The 16,558-nt window shown below is 40.1% G+C and overlaps 1 protein-coding gene across 3 annotated transcripts in view; it reads right to left on the bottom strand.

The window, feature by feature from the left end:
• ARHGAP15 (Rho GTPase activating protein 15) overlaps positions 1–16,558 on the bottom strand; it is a 320,969-nt gene that overhangs the window by 14,473 nt on the left and 289,938 nt on the right. For all 3 annotated transcript variants that reach the window (XM_032114884.1, XM_032114883.1, XM_032114882.1), the window contains one exon: positions 8,741–8,846. In XM_032114884.1, the coding sequence (XP_031970775.1) occupies positions 8,741–8,846 (106 nt within the window). The remainder of the gene's footprint in view (positions 1–8,740; positions 8,847–16,558) is intronic.

Here is a 16,558-nt window from a genome sequence, read left to right as displayed (position 1 = left end):
ACTCCTCTGGAAAACTGATTAATGAGGGAAGACCATTCACCAAGGCAGAAGGTCTTGTTAGTGAACAACAACCAATCATTCATGGATATTTTCCTTCAGTCCAGGCTTTAGAAGTAAAGTGTATCTGATAATACATACACGCACTGTGCAGAGTAAATTGCAGCTAATGGTTTTGTTAATGCCCCTTATAAGGGACAACAACCAAACTAGGTGGTTGCCCACTCCCCCTTTTCCCCTACCCCTCCTTTAAAAAGTAAAATGACATTTTTTCCCCAGCCTGAAATAATTGCTGAAGCAGAGATACTGGTTTAACTTATTATGAATTATTAGTGGAAAAGTGGGTCTCAGAAGTATGTTACATCTGAAATATTTTTCGTCACTTGAACATGTGCCGTCCAGAACTGGCCCTGTTCTACCAGGCACTGGGAACAAACACTTCGCATTCACAGATGCTCCTAATTTGGTGTGGTTTGGAGTGTAATTTAGATCAAACGTATCCATGTAAATGAGTCAGGGTTTCTTAATTAGGTGCCTCTAAAGAAAAAACTTGGACCACATCAGTAGGTGTGGGTGTGGTGCCCACAGTACTGGAATCTTTCTATAGATGAAGCTCAGTTTTGTTCAGGCATACTGTAGGTTTTTCTTTCCTTTTTTTTTTTTTTCTTTTTTTTTTTTTCTAAAGCACAATAATAAATCTGCAGATGGCATAGACATAAAGACGCTACTTCAGAGGAGCTGTCTAAAACACTGTCTCTTTGGCAAATGCCTTAAAGTAGGTCATTCTGCTATGATTTAGGTTTATATTTCATTGCCAGCTTTTTGTTCCCATTACAAGTAGGGTGCATTCCAGTCCACAGATTTGCTCTTTACTTTTTTTTTTTTCCCCAGATTGGTTTTTATTTACAAGAATTTGTAGATCTTCATAAGAAAATGGCCAATACCCTGTCAGAAGTAGTAATCATGCACTTGACCACAAAAAGAGATGTATGAAGGTGATAATCTGTAAATATTGCAATGTAAAGTACCATTCTCTGGAAGGAAAAATTGTATTGATTCTCTTAACATGGTGATTGAAATGATTGTTGCATCTTTCGCAGTGTGTGAAAAAGGATTTGATCTAATGTCATTCCAGAACCCTCACAGAGCAGGGCCATCAATGGCCCTAGTTGTTCAGGTATTTGCTTTTGCTTTTCATATATTTGCCACTGAAAAGGATATATTTTATAGCTTATTAAAAAAAAAAAAATCAGGGTCTGTTTTCCCACCAAAGTGCTGGGGGATTTACATGCCAAACTCTCACTAGCCTTAATGAATTACCTGCATAAATTCCCTTTCAATCAATAGTAGAATAGATCCTATTGTGTTATATTAATTATTTTGCACAGAGAGCTGACATTTTGGCCTTAAAGCCTTTTTTTGTTTTGTTTTGTTTTGTTTTTTAAGTTCCAATGAATATCTGAGAAACTTCAAGCAAATTATTTATTTCACAACCTTAATTCTGAGAAAAATCACGTATCTTTAGGCACAAAAATGAAAAGCATTGCAATTTACCCTTTGATGACCTGGTCGTGGAAATTTGTGTGTTAGGTCCCAATCTCCCCAAACAGCAAAAGAAAAAAAAGATCCGTGGTAATGAATTGAGCAGTCCTAATTCTGGCCAACAAAAAACCATTTCTGCTGGAAGGAACACTAGCCCCAAGCAATATTAAGAGGTTACAAAATCACATAAATTAAGTCCACCGGTGATATTTTGCTAAAGCTTATGCGAGTGCAAACCAGAAGCAAGATTCTCACGTGGTCCTGATTAACTGAAGAGTCCTTAGCAGTAACCAGCCCTCCCTGGGATGTGCTGGCCAGATGCACACGTACACCCACAGCACATGGATGAGCCTTCAAAGCCTTGGGGGGCTCGGCTGGGGGACTGGGGAGCAAACAAAGAGTGGAAGTGAGAAGTGTTGGCTGTGTCGTGGTGGGAAAGTGCCTTACCCTCTCCATTCCTCACTTTCTTTATCTACACAACTAGGATAATAAAACTTACTGACCTGAAAAGGAAGTTAGGAGATTTAATTAATGTTTGAAAAGCTTTTTTGAGATTGTTTGATATTGAGTAATGTGGGATGAACAATAGGAGCTCTTGGAAACAGGGCCTCTATCTATCAGGATTTGTGTACTGCACTCAGCACAATGGTGCCGTGCAGCCACAGAGTCAACTGTGTCATAAATATTTAAATTAAAACTATGTTAATTATTTTTATCATTCTGTTATTTGCTGATACACCAGTTCAGTACTTGGTAGCATTGAAGAGTACCGAGTGCAATTATTTGCCTGACTGTTATGAAAATCAGGGTTTATATTTTTAAATACAGTGGTGGAAATAGGAAGTAGATGGAAGCAAGGGGTGAAAATGTGGTTTTAATTACTCATTGTTCTTCTCTTTAAAAGCACTAAGCTGTAAGGTATTCTTTGGGGAAGAACTAAACTTTGTAAACTTTCTTATTCCTCAAAAAGCAGGATTTGGCATGACTGCAAAACACTTGGTAGCAGGTCACCATAACCCCAAAAAGTACAACATCAAAATGCACAAAATGCTTCTGAGAGACTGGGGTTTTTCTGCCTGTCCTGTGCACACTTGTGCCTGGTGCTCATTTTCTTGTGTCCACTAATTTCCAAAGGGTGAGTTTAGTAGACTGTCATGTGCTCAACAGAGAGAAAAAGGGTTTAATTCTTCCCCTTCCCCCAAAATGAGCCCCGGGAATCTGTGGTAAATGGGATGAGTGTTGGCATTGCTCCAGCTCCTTTGTAAAACTCTTCCATAGCTGAAACTGAGAAAAGCACGTGTGCAAAAGCACATCTCAATATATATTTGCCCTTCTCAAGTTAAGAGATGATTAAATGGTTTCATATAAAACTTAAAATGTCAGTCAGGGATACCTGAGTCTTTTATGTAACTGGTCAGTCCACCTACTTACTGCCCTTATGCAAGAGGACGTTTCTCCTCCTCACATTTCCAGTAGCTGCTCCCAAAGCTTGTAGGAGCACAGCTAAACTTTTCTCCCTGCTGCTGTCCGGTGGCTGAAAACCAAAAGCTGCTTATGAGTTGCCTGATTATAAAGAAAGGTCTTGATTCAGGAAATAATTTCCACAAATAGTCTTTCTTGTGCCTTCATTTAAAGGCTTCTGCATCTCCCTGAATTTGAGCATTTTTCCTGAGGGAAAACTTAAGGGCTCGTTCCACATTTTGGGTTGTAGGTCTTCCACAGATCCACTGAGGTTTCCCAAATAGAATTTTTTTAAATACTCCTTCCATTCTGGGGATTGTTTTTAGTTTTAAGTAGCTTTAACCTTTACTATTATTTTTTTTTTCTTAACAGAAAACTTGCACAGTTCTTAGTGTAATCTGTTCTTTTGCTGTGTCAGAAAAGGGTTCTCTTGAGCCTACATTTAATACGTGAGCCTGCCCGAAAACTGCTGATATGACACGTAGTTTAGCAAGGGAAAATCACATATGTTTGCTACATCTTTACTCCACCAACTTTGGAGAAAAAAAAAAAAAAAAGTTTGCAGACATCCCCTGCTTAGCACTACTACATGCTGTACTTTAACTTCATTTTCTGGTTTTCCCTCAGAATTCTGGGTACTGCTGCTGGACTTGTCATCACATTGTCATTGTGTCCTGGTGTGCAGGCTACTGTGGGCTGCTGGCTTTGCATGGCTTTGCTCATTTTCTTTTTTTTGAATAGGTAGAAACAAGTCTGTTTAGCTGTATAGAGTTTGCAAAAACCTTTGCTCTTCAGAATGTAGCTGCCACAAGTTGTGAGGTTTGAGGTGGGGGGACTGTTCCTCCCCCCCGTTTGTCAAGGTTGGATGTTTTTTCCTGTTCACAAACCTATGAACATGGGGGAAGTTTGGTTGGTTTGTCAAAATAGCTGAAGATGAATACCTATGACTTTTGTTAGATAATATATTAATATCAGTGGGTTTGTCTTAGATAAACAGTTCTACTCTTGATGAGGAGCATATTTCCAGTGAAATCGATGCAAACAATCAGTAAGAATGAAGAATTTGGGCAGAGCAGGAAAGCAATCAGGAAGAAAATCATCATTCTCCCTCTGAAAGGGCAGAAAGCCTGGATGACATCTGAGAATCCCTAGCCATGCTATGTAGAGTATGGGAAAAATGGAGCAAAATAAAGGGAGTTTCTTGGATTCAAAGGTGAATTAAAAGGAATCAGCTCCTGCCCGGACAAGGCAGCCAGATAGGGCACATTAACAAATCCACGTGACAAACCAAGAGGCAACTGCAGAGCTCCCCAGACAACCTGCCTGAACTGCCTGCCAAGCAGGCAGATGCTGCTGCTGGAAGAATATCTTCCACAGTTGGGCATCTGGGTTCCGCGCTTTCCACGTAAGGGAGAGGGATGGGAGCGTCGGGCTGGCCCCTGCCTTCCTGTTTAATTATTTCAACATCCCTTTCATAGTTTTGTAAATAACACACATTATCCTGCCTTCGTGCAGGGAAATCAGGAGCAAAGAGAGGGTTTTTCTCTCTAATACATCCCCTTGCAGGGGTGTCCACACGGATGGGTACAGCCAGACTGGAGCTTGGCTGCCCTGTGCTCCAGCCTGGTCAGATGTGACACAGCTCAGGTCTGGGAGTTGCAGAGCTGCCTTGTGGTGGCACGGAGCTCAACCTAATAAGCAGACCAGGCTGAGATTCATTAATTTAACATTAATAAGCACAGCTTATTAGCTCAGGCACAGTGCTGTATAATGCAGGCACACAGCTTCTGGAGCAGAGCAGCGTCCGCCCTCGCCAGCTCAGAGCGCAGTGCTGAGGACCCAGCCAGGGTGTTCCTCTTCCCTGCTGCATTTTGCATAAGGGAGAAAAGAGAAGTTTTGTGGCCACTGGAGAAGTGGCTGTGCAAATAAAAAATCCCCTCCAGGTTTTTAGATTGTATTGCTGACTTATGCCGAGACTTTAAGTCATTCAAACTTCTCGTGCCTCGGTTTCCCAATGGCTGCGTAACAGCTACCTCAAGGTGCTGTGGTGAAAACAGTTCATAAAATGCTATAAAGAGTGAAATTCTCCCTCTGCCTCACTTGCATTACAGTTGTTTGAGTAAATTACTGGGTACAAATAATGGTTTCTCAGATAGGGATTTGGTTGTGCTTAGCTCATGTTTGTGCAGGGAGTCAAGACAAGGTCTCTGCATCATTTGATGTCCTGTGTGCACCCAAAATATAGGACCAGAAAGGCGCATCAGTTTTATCTGGTACCTGTGATTAGCTCACTTTGTTTGGGAGTAAAAGTCCCATGAGAGTAAGGAAGAGGAAAGAGAAGAGATCTGTGGAACTGGTGTAGGGGACAGCAATACCTAGGCTGTACAAATATTGTCTAATGAGCAAGCAAATATTTCTAAACATGTTCAAGTAGAACAGGCTGTTTTCTGTAGACCTTTATTCAGGAAAATCCCTCCTTAGGTTGGGTTTGTTTCTTTCCTTTGTAAAGTCTATTTGTTTGGTTTTCTCATCTTTGGGAAAAAGCATGAATAGCCTAACAGTAGATGTGCTCAATTATTTTCAGAATGAGTCCTAATAGAACAATTCCTTATGGAATTAGACTGACAAAACCTATATGACATGTCTGTTCAGCCCAATATTTTGTCTATTCTGCTTTTAAGTAGAAGAGATTTCATGGAAAGATGAACAGAGACATCAGTGGGTTGTGGTTTTTCCCATCAAACCCAAAAAACTTAAAAGAACAGGTACTGCAGCCCCAAGCTTTGCTTTTAATCCACCTCCTGTGGGCTTCATAGACTGCACTATGACTTCTTGCAGCTTCAGAGAGCTTGGTTTAAGAGAGATATATGGCACGGGTGTTAGTCCCTGCTGCCAGGCCTTTCTCACAGACACTCTCATCACCTGCTTTGTCTGGGTTTCTAAGGAGGACCCTTCTGAAGTGCACTTCTCATTGTTATTTCTGCTTGATCTGGACCTGCTGCAGGCTGGATTGCTGCAGAATGGCTTAGGATAAAGCAAAGGTTGGATTCTCTTGCTGTGTCAGTGAGACAGATGATGCTCTCACGTGCTGTATAGAAGTCACAGGCTTAAGCAGCCCCATGATTCAGGTCTGTATGGCCCTGTTGTATGGCCCTGTTCTGCCCATCTGACAGGAAAGAAAGGAATAGGAGAAGGGTAGGAGAAAGAGGGGAATGCCACGGAAACAGCATAGCTGCAATCATTCATCTTCTCCCCATCAGAACCCCCCTAAAACCAGTTCAACACAGGGCAAGACCAGCCATCTCTACCAGTAAATATAGAAACTGCAGTAATATGCTGCAAATAAAGCCAGTTTAGTTATTTTCCCAACTAATCAGAAACTTTTGAAACTCCTGTGATTTGCCCTGAGAAAGGCCTGTGATCAAAGGGGACACTGGCACCCCTCTTCTGAAGACTGTCCCTAAAATTAATATAATTCTACATTTTGTAACCTCTGCAAACTAGTCGTGTTTCCTAGACTGATTCAAACAAATGCACATTGCCCATATTTGCATAATATAAGCATCACATCATTACTGAAAATGTAAGTACACTACTTCATTCTTGTTTATGGAACCATGAGGTCATTCAGAGTGACCCCTGCCTTTAACATCCTCAAGTTCAAGAGAACACACGTTTTACTTGTTTGAGGGATTTTTTGTGCTTTCAATATCTATTCTACTGTCGCTTCCATACCAGTGGAGCAAAGCTTATGGAATAGCCCTATCTTTTCCTGAGGATGTGTTTGAGGCAGAGAAGATGATTGACCTTCTTCAGAGAGACTCAGACAATTACTTCCCTAATGCTCAAACCCCCAAATGGCCCCACCGTCACATCTTCCTGCCTTCCATCACTCTGTGCCACTGTGTTGCCTTGGTGTACCTCAGCATTATGAACTATTGGTATTTTATTTCCCATATTTTAGTGGTTTTATTTTTCCTTTTGTTTTCTTTTTCTCCAAAAAGCCACCAGTGTCAGTCCAGTTTTGCCCATTATTCTACATATCCACAGCAGGAAACAATTGCTGTCCCAAATAGATTATGCTCTAAAAAGCCAAGGCAGACAAAGGAAGTATTATCATCATTTTGTAAACAAGGAACCAAGGCACAGGGAGATTAAATGATTTACCCAAGGTCACCCAGAACATCCGGTCAAAGCCAAGAACTGAACCCACGTCTCCTGAGCCTCAATCAAGTGATTTAACTATGAGATCAAAGACTTATTATGTATACCTGATATCTCTCCCCTAAGACATGGCAACAAAACTTTGTCAGGTTAAGATCAATGCCACACAGAGTGCAGTAAATTTTGTATATGGCATATCTGTGCTGACAGCGTGTACCCACTTCTTGCACTCAGGATCTTCCCAGGAAATAATTTCCCTTATTATTCTTCCATTGACAGTAATAAATTATCGTCCTTCTCTAGATAACCTGCTGAAGGAGAGAATGTGTGCACACAGTACATCAAATGAACACACAGAAAACTGTTTTTCTGCAAGGCCAAACTCAGTCATTTTATGGACTGCTTAAAATCCTTCCATGCTTAATGAAATGGGGACATTCCCATAACTGTATGGACTTCATTTTGCCATTTCAGCTGGAAGCTGCAAAACAAGATAAAGGATCTACATCTCTTACATGCACATGCCAAGAAATGACCACTATAAAGGCAGCATTCATTATAAACTCAGAGTGGTCTTTGATTTGGAGCCTTTATCACTCCCTCACTGGGGTCAGTATACCATTCCTGGGATGAAATACTCCTCTGTGCCTTGATGGGGCCCAGATCCTGATGTCCCTTCAGTTTTAGGAGTAGTTTGGCTGAAAAATCACTGTAGAAAATGGCACTGGTAGTGCCAACAGCAAGGAGGAACAGGATCACAGGACCCTGCCCTTCACATATCCCTATCCTGAGGTCTCCCTGGTCATCCTGCATGTCAAACAGCTGCAGTGGGTGCCTGAGTGAGCCATGTGAGCTGTCTATGCTCTTACTGTTAATGCCATGAAGCACAAGAAGAAAACCTGAGGTGAACGTGAGACTCTGGGTTGATTTTTTGGGTTGACATCTCTTGCAAATGCAGCTCAGTGAGTGTGGAAACCACAGGGGAGTGATAAGGGGGAACCTCACAGGGTCGTTTTTCTACCTCTGTGGTATCTCAGCAACATTAGGAGAGCAAAGATGCACTCCCAAATCTCTCCTCAGCATTTCTTAGATGTTCTGTGTTGTCACAAGCTCCTTGTGAGGGACAAGAGCACATTGTGTGTTTTCTTGAGTGAGGCAATTCCTGACCTCAACATAGCACAAGATCAGTACAGGTGGTTGAACAACAGGGATCTCAATGTTGAAAACATGAGCATCCAAAAGGCCACTACTGGAGAGATTCAATCAAACTGGGTGAATTCAATCTGGAATATGTTGCATTTGCCCAATTCAATGCACCTGTAACATGTTAATCCCAATGTTTTTGACTGCATTGGATTGTCCTGCTTTCTACTAGAGGAAAAATTTGGGATTTTGCTTAGACATCCTGATTTCTTGTGCAGGAATAGGATATACATAGATACCATAAATCGTGCTCAGCTTCACCAAAGAATGTAATTATCTTTGGTGCTTTGGGTGACATTTCCAATAGGATTAGGACACCACATACCGATTCCTTTTAAAATTATTGATTCATCAGTACCACGGTTCTACTTACTTCTGTAGGTGTTCAAAAAGGATTTTCATCGTGTCATAGTTGGGTCTAGGGAGCTTCTTTACCAGGCTCCTTATGCATTTGATGCGAGTGGCATTGTCCTGGATTTCTAAGGAAAAAAAAAAGAGAAAATAACCACGTGAGTCCCAAATTAGGACATAACTTTGCACAGTGCTGTAGCTGGTACCTTACAAGAAAAGTCATTGTGAATATGTGGTTAAAACCAGAATATTTCATACCTTCTTTCACCTTAACAGAGAACAAGAGTAGTTTACAAAGATTAAAAATTCTCTGTTAATCTCAAGAAAGCATTTTCTGGTTCACAGAAAAGTATTTTTCTACTTTTAATTTATTTTATTAGACTGCTCGACCATCCTCCTTAGATAAAATACCTCCAAGAAGCAAGAGACCCACATTTAAATGGAACCCTCTTTTGAACTTATGTTTTTCCAATGGTGCAGCTTCTCTGATGGATGAACTTCCCAAGTAATCCTTGTCCTTTTACTCTCATCATTATTAGATCCAGTATATTCATGAATTGCTGTCCCTAACACCCCATCATGTTTGGAAATATGAAAAGATTTGCTATTGTTTTTAGTAGTCCTTCCTGGTGAACAATTATTTTGAGAAACCATTCCACTGTAGTTATTTTCTCACACCTGCAACACCCCACAACTGGAATTTCTGCAGGAAAAAAATTTTATTTCAAACTTACAACTAGTAGTAAAGAATTAGTAAAAAAGAATGTAGCTCTAAGGGCTTTAATCTCTCCTTTGAGGTGATGAGAACATTTCTATCCTTTCTGTTAAGGTATACCTTCCTGTTTTACCATGATTCATAGTTTTGTGGGGAAGATTTGGCTGATACTTTCACCGATTTTTCTAAGATGTTGCAACTAAAGCAAAGTCATGTACAACTGTGCTTTCATTTAGGAACAGATTAGATAAGGTACCAGTAGGTCTGACGTAGGGAAAACATCTTGCATGTTACATGCCCTAGATAACCTGAGAACACTTTTCTGATCTTATCATCTATGATTTAATTATCACCTATCATTCTTCATATATGTTCCTCTTTAATATTCATATTACCCTAACACTCAGAGATCTCAATCAGGATTAAATCCCAGTTGCAGTAGGTGCTGCATAAGCATACATGGTGATTAGTGACTTGATTTAAAGGTTTCACTAAAAAAAATTTCAAGCTAAAATTTTCCTGCAATCAAGCTTAATTTAAAAATTAAAATTACTAGGATAATATTCTTCCTCAGCATGTATTGCTAATTCCTGTTGAGTTTAATACTTCACACCTACAGACATAGATGTTTATACTGAAATTGTTTTTAACAATCATATAGACATGGAAGACAAAGAGCTCAAAGGAGTCAGTGCAGAGGTATTTTTCAGTAAAAAACCCCCAAGCTTTCTTATGGATTTATTCTGTAGGAAGTCAAGCAACTGACAATAGTGATAATGAAGTTAAACAAAAATGAAGAGCACACTTTCTGTGTATTTCTCTCTTTTTCTGGTTTGACCTTCAAAAACCCTTAACTTCTGAACAGCACAACCTCCTCCAGTCTTGCAGTCATCCCTTGATGTTTTCTGCCACAAGCCAATACTACTGTTCATTTTTGTTCTATGCGTGAACTGTCCAGTGGAAATAGGTCTGAAGCTACAAATGAAAATGATACGAAATTTGCAGGAGTTATTTTATTATAGGAAGGGGGTGTAAATTCTCTGAGCTTTTTATTTGTGCTGCTTGGTGTGCGTAAATAAAATTACAGAATCATTTAGTTTGGAAAAGTCCTCCAAGATCATTGAGTCCAGCCTTTAACACAGCACTGCCAAGTCCAGGACTAAACCATGTCCTCGAGTGCCACATCCACATGGCTTTTAAATCCCTCCAGGGATGGTGACTCAACCACTGCTCTGGACAGCCTGTTCTAATGCTTAGCAATCCCTCTAATGAAGAAATTTTCCCTAATATGCAACTTAAACATCTCCTGGCACTACTTGAGGCCATTTCCTTTCAATCTGTGTCTTGTTACCTGGGAGAAGAGACTGACCTCTACCTTGCTACAACCTCCTGCCAGCTTGTTGCAGAGAGGGACTAAGGTCCCTCCTGGAGTCTCCTTCTCTCCAGCTAAACACATCCAGCTCTCTCAGCTGCTCCTCACCAGACTTGCGCCCCAGACCCTTCCCCAGCTCCATTGTCCTTCTCTGGACACGCTGTGACAAGACATGCTATGATCTCACCAGATCAGTTATATTTATATTGGGGCTGCCTTGCCTCTACTGCAACTTCACAAACAGAGATTCTCAAGTAGTTTAATCTTTAATTCTGGTTTGGCTTGGTTTTTTCTCTGAGAATTCAATGGGCTTGAGTGGAACTAAGACACTGAGGCAGGGACAAGCTCAGTGGAAGGAAGGGCTCACTCTTTGTTGCAGAGTATTTACAAGGAAGTGTTGTACAGTAAGACTTTATCGTGTTCTCTTGATGGAAGTGGTTTTGCTCTGTGTTGATTAACACAGATACCAGATAGGGAACCACATCCCTACACCCTCTGCTGCTTACAGAGGCTGCAATTCCTTGTGAGGTGTATTTGTAAAAGAAATAAAATAACAGCCCCCCCAATATTAATTTATAAGAAAATTATTTATTGAGAGAATGGCAAGGGTAGAAAGCTTTGTTTTAGGGCTTGCTGTACCAAAGTCATCAGTATTGGGACATAGGGATATTTAGGTAGGCAATAAAGCACAAAAACCATAGAAATTTTGCATAAAATTATGCTGTATGTTGGTCTATTTGTTAATTGTTAGTCTATTGTAAAAGAAGAAAAAAACAGGCAACGTGTGGTAACTTTAGTCAGCATTTCTGAACTGGGAATGATAAACACCTCTGCCTGGCTCTGGCATTTATCAGTACTGAGATATTATTACCACATAGAATCACAGCATGGTTACTGTTATCATCAGAAAAAAAGAGCCAGCTAATCTTAATGGTTTGTAAAGCCGTTACCTGCACTGGTCTGACATTTATCATGATCATTTTACCACATGAGTCCTACATTGCAAAGGTATTTTATCTGGAAGGGACATCACTATGAATTATTATTTGCAGCTAGGTAGAAAATTGTATGTTGTAGATACCTTTTCTCATTATAAATCACAGTCACATTTCACCATTTCCCACACAAAGCTGCTGAGCCCAGGCTTTTTGCCATAACACTTAGTCTTGCTCCCTTTTATAGTTCCATGAAAATATTGGGTACTCTTTCATTAAAATGGTTGATATCTGTGGGTTTTTTTAAATGCTCTATACACGCTTGATTTTTCTCTAGTATAAAAGAATTTGTTTTTCCACTTGAGAAGCTGAAGAGGATAAACTGTTCATTTTTTTTATTAAAGCTTACTCTCGCTTCAGTTTTTGTGGCCGGGCTTGTCTTTACTCTTGACCTTGTTGATGGAATATTTAACAGATCAGATGCAAGATCTTATGTTTCATTTGCAATACCTATGTATTCGCTTTATTTCTGTAAAGCCTTCAGTTCCACATTCCTAGAAATTTTTCTCTTTCAGATCCCTGAGTAGAAAGACTTTTTAATGAAATTATTTTTTTTTAGGTTTTTTTCTGTACCATGCACAAGTGGAGGGAGGAAATCCTTAAACATGGGTTTTTACAAATAGGTGGGGAAAAGTTATTCCCCTTCTCTGTGCTGCACCATGAAGCCCAGCAGTGCAGGGTGAAAAGGAAGGAAAACACTCTGAACAGCTGTTAAATTCTCCACCTAAGTCTAGTAAAGGAAGCAGAGCAGTTGTGATGGAAGGAAACAATATTGTTTTTAATTATATTATTTTTATTTTAAAAAATTGGTGAAAATCTGAGGGAGAAAAAACAACCATTTTGGAAAGTTAGACCCTCTTTTCCCCACCAAAATTTTGGAAGGGAAAGTCATCATAATGACATATATAAAATAAAGAATGAGAGGAGAGTTAATCCTTCATGCATTTTTGGGGGGAAATTTTGAGAGACATAGGGGATAATTTCAGCAGATCAGGATACTCTGAAGGGAACCACAGATGGTTTTGCCGTGTAAAAGAATCATAGAAAATATATTTAGAATTTGGGTTACCGTCTTTAAAAATAGGGCTGGCTCCCTTTAAAAGAGCAAAACCGTGGAGATGCTCTCTTGTTTATATCTAAACGAAGAATGCATTGAAAAAAAACCCCTCTTACTATTATATAAGCCCTTTTGTAAATGAGCTTTGGATAAACATTTGGGCACAGAAGAAAACATGACGTGTCTCTAACATTAACAGTGGCTGGGTAAAAATGAATGAAGAAAGTAACCTTTAGCACTTGTGTCCATAAAGAATACTTAAGAGAATCCCACCGAATCTTTCTTTTAATCATTAATTTTAAATGGACATAGATGTTTACAACAAGCCACTTTGTTTCAGAACAGGAAGTCCAGGGTTTATCTCCAATAGCTCACGCTGGCTAGGAAGGGATGTATGTCTCTAACCTGACATGCATTCATTATTTTGTAAGGTACTGGGGTCTGACCCGTGACCCTCCTCAGACCTGCTGCATTATTCATGTCCGCTTTACTTTGTATAGTTTTACTATAGCACCCATTTCCCTTTTTCCAGGCATTTTGGTGGCTTGTGCATGTTTAATGTTAAATGGCATTTATGCCTCACATTAATGCCTAATTTTATCACAAGCCATGGTTTCTTTTTATGCTTTCAAGCCTCACGGCTGAACTGCTGAAAAAAACCCAGTGATTTATGATCCTGCATAAAATATCAAACTATTGATTGTTGTTGTTGGCTTTTTTAGGCATGGTTTTCCCTGATTTTCTTACAGGCTCTTCTCACCTTGTTCTGTTTTTTTGGATACGATTTCTGCTGTGGTTAAAACGTCACACACTGTTGCTACAGCAAAATCTGCCTGCCAAGAGTTTTTCCAACAATTCGCAACTGATTCGGCTGCCGAGAGAAAGACGGGTCTTGTCTGGGGCTTTTTTTGCTTAGTTTTTGGGTTGTTTATTTCATTCCTTTTATATTTTTTTTAATCAGAATGGGGTGGTTTAGGTGGATTTTCGAGTGCTAATGAAATTGTGAGACTTATGGCGCTGGCTACAGCCAGCCGGAGTGTGGGCAGACGCTCTGTGAGCTTCCCCACTGTGCTGCTGTGCAAGCATCCCTGCTGTTATGTTTGCTATAGTTTTAATGTCTGTGAAAAATTCCTGATGCAACTAAATTATGTTCTGCCCTCTTGTTTGTATAAATAAACACCCGACTTAGCCAATTCATCTTGCTCTTGCCCATTTTAGAAGCTTGCTCTGTCACACAATGCTTAACCCCAGTCCTTGATAGCTGCGGTGTTATCAGGGAATGAAAACTTGCTTAAAAGGGAGTACTCTGTTGGCTTAATTTTTTTTTTTTTCCCCAGACACATCAACTGCCCAAAACTCTGCTTTCATTTGGTAAGTCTTCATATTCTGGAAGTCATGCTGGCTAAGATACACAGGTTTTAATGTATTAATATATAAATCACTTATTCATACCACTTTTAATGTCAGGATATTTTAATGTTACTGCATGTAACATAAAAGTCCCAATTTTAATCACTCACAGTACACTGTGGCAATCCTCTATTGCAGATATATTGTAAAATATCTTCTTGGTTTAAAAAAAAATCTATAAGAAGTGTTGAAACTAACGAATATTAGCTATAAAGAAAATAAGCAATTTGCGATCCGAATTGATTTACTTTTTATTCATGCCTCAGAATTAGTTGTCGCAAAAGAAAATGAGAATTGTGCGAAACCGCACTATCTGGGCAATTGATAAATTCATCCTATGTGATATAAAGTGGAATTTGCAATGAATATTCATACAACTTTTGTGATCCACTAGCAAGACCCAAGACAATGAGTTCACAACTCACTCCAATTTAACAAAAATATATGTGGAATTAATGGGAAAAACCAGCATTTAGAAAAGTTAAACTTTAATGTATCAAGCTCCAGGTGCCAGAGTTTGAGGGAAATAACCAATAATAGTCATTTTTTACATATTTGATGGGACTGATTATGCAATGTGCAACTCTAAATGGCTTATAGCACATTGTAGCATGGTTCCATCCCATTGGCTACAGTAGGGTGCAGGCAGATGGATGACAGTGACAAGGAGAGAAGTGCTTTTGCTTAGCCGTGCGTTAAGATGCCATCCAGAAGCTCTGTGCACTGCAGACACTTCATTAGGATGCCAGGATAATGGTAAACTACCACTCAGAGTGACACCCCATTTCCTGCTTACTGAGCTCTCCAACCTCGGCAGATGTCAACAATCTCACAGTGCTACAGAGCAGACCTAACTTTCCAGGCACTTTGACTCCAATTTTTTTCCCTTAACAGTGCCATACATTACATGCAATATGTAACAGCAAGTACCAAACAGAAAACAAAATTTGCTGTCCTAATTATAACAAAGCAGCATCTGACTTAGGTACTGCATGCCCAACGTACATACAACCAGTTAGGCAGCAGCGGAGAGGAATGAACCTTGTCAGTCGATTTTGGGGGTCAATTAGACTTAGGACTTTGCTAAAGGATAGTCTGATCCAGACTGAAATGATTGTGTATCACCTCTAACTTCTACCATGCAAAGGAAAAACATGCCGAGCTCTTCTCCTGGTTTTTCATACACTACAAGAGCCTCGTGCGGGGTTTTCTGCGCAGAAAGAGCAGACTTGAGCATCTGGACGGGGTGATATTTTCTCTGCAAATGCACAACTCGAGGCTGTAACGTACCTCCCCAACAGCAGTTAAAGCCAGCAGAGAGGCTGCGCTGCGATGCTTGACCTGCGCTCCTTTCCAAACACAAATAGTTGCTCACACTTCCAAAAAAATGTCTTCAAAGGCAGAAACAGCACCCATCCATTAAATTTCTAATTTAATTGAATTTCTTGAACCTATCACTGTGTGATTAAACATGTCTTTAAAATCAAGAATCTTGTTTATTCTCTATATTGATATTTTCCTCCCTCTTTTTTTTTTGGCCAAAGAGGTGATTTCAGAGTGGTGCTCTGCCCTACAACAGCAGTGTACCATCACTACTTATTTCTGCTGGGTGAAGTGGTAGAAACATGACAGGAGAACACTGCCAGCAGCTGAAATCCCTGCTCTGCGCTCCTCCACAGCCTTCCCTGCTGAAGATGGGCTTCCATTGGTATCCCTCTGGTCTTCACCCATGATCTCCAGAATTCCATGTCATTGAGGACCCAAGGACGGACAGTGATTTGGGAAAAAACAAAGCTGCAGCAGAGTGGAAGGATTCACAGGGCTGAGGTGGCAAAGAATTTCTCAGATTTCCCCTTATATGAAAATTAGGATGCTGAATAGGAGCTGTCCCAGAACAATCACCAAGTTGGGGCCATATCACATTTATTCAGCTGTTGTCTGTTTTCCCCAGGCAAAATTCCCACCAAAGATGTCAAATGCACTCTGACTTTCCTCCCTGCACCCTTGGCATTGCCATCAAGAGGAGGGATCAGGCCCCTTGTCCATATGCCAGGAGAGATCCCGGGAAGAGCAAAAACTGGAGATATCTTTTAGGTGTCTAAACTGTAAATTTCTATGCTTAAAAAGAGACTTTTAAAATATGCTGGAAATATTTTTTGCATATTCATTCTGGTATTTTTGCTCTGCTCTGCCTAACCTTTAGTATATTAACCTCTAGCAAAAAAGAAGGAAGCGAGGAAGTTCATTTCTCAGCTGACCCGTATGAAGGGGTTAAAAGGATTCAATATTTT

Source organism: Corvus moneduloides, chromosome 7, assembly GCF_009650955.1.
Source record: "Corvus moneduloides isolate bCorMon1 chromosome 7, bCorMon1.pri, whole genome shotgun sequence".
Classification (NCBI taxonomy): Eukaryota; Metazoa; Chordata; class Aves; order Passeriformes; family Corvidae; genus Corvus; species Corvus moneduloides.
Note: the sequence above shows the minus strand (reverse complement) of the source record. Positions and strands in the feature narration are given on the sequence as shown.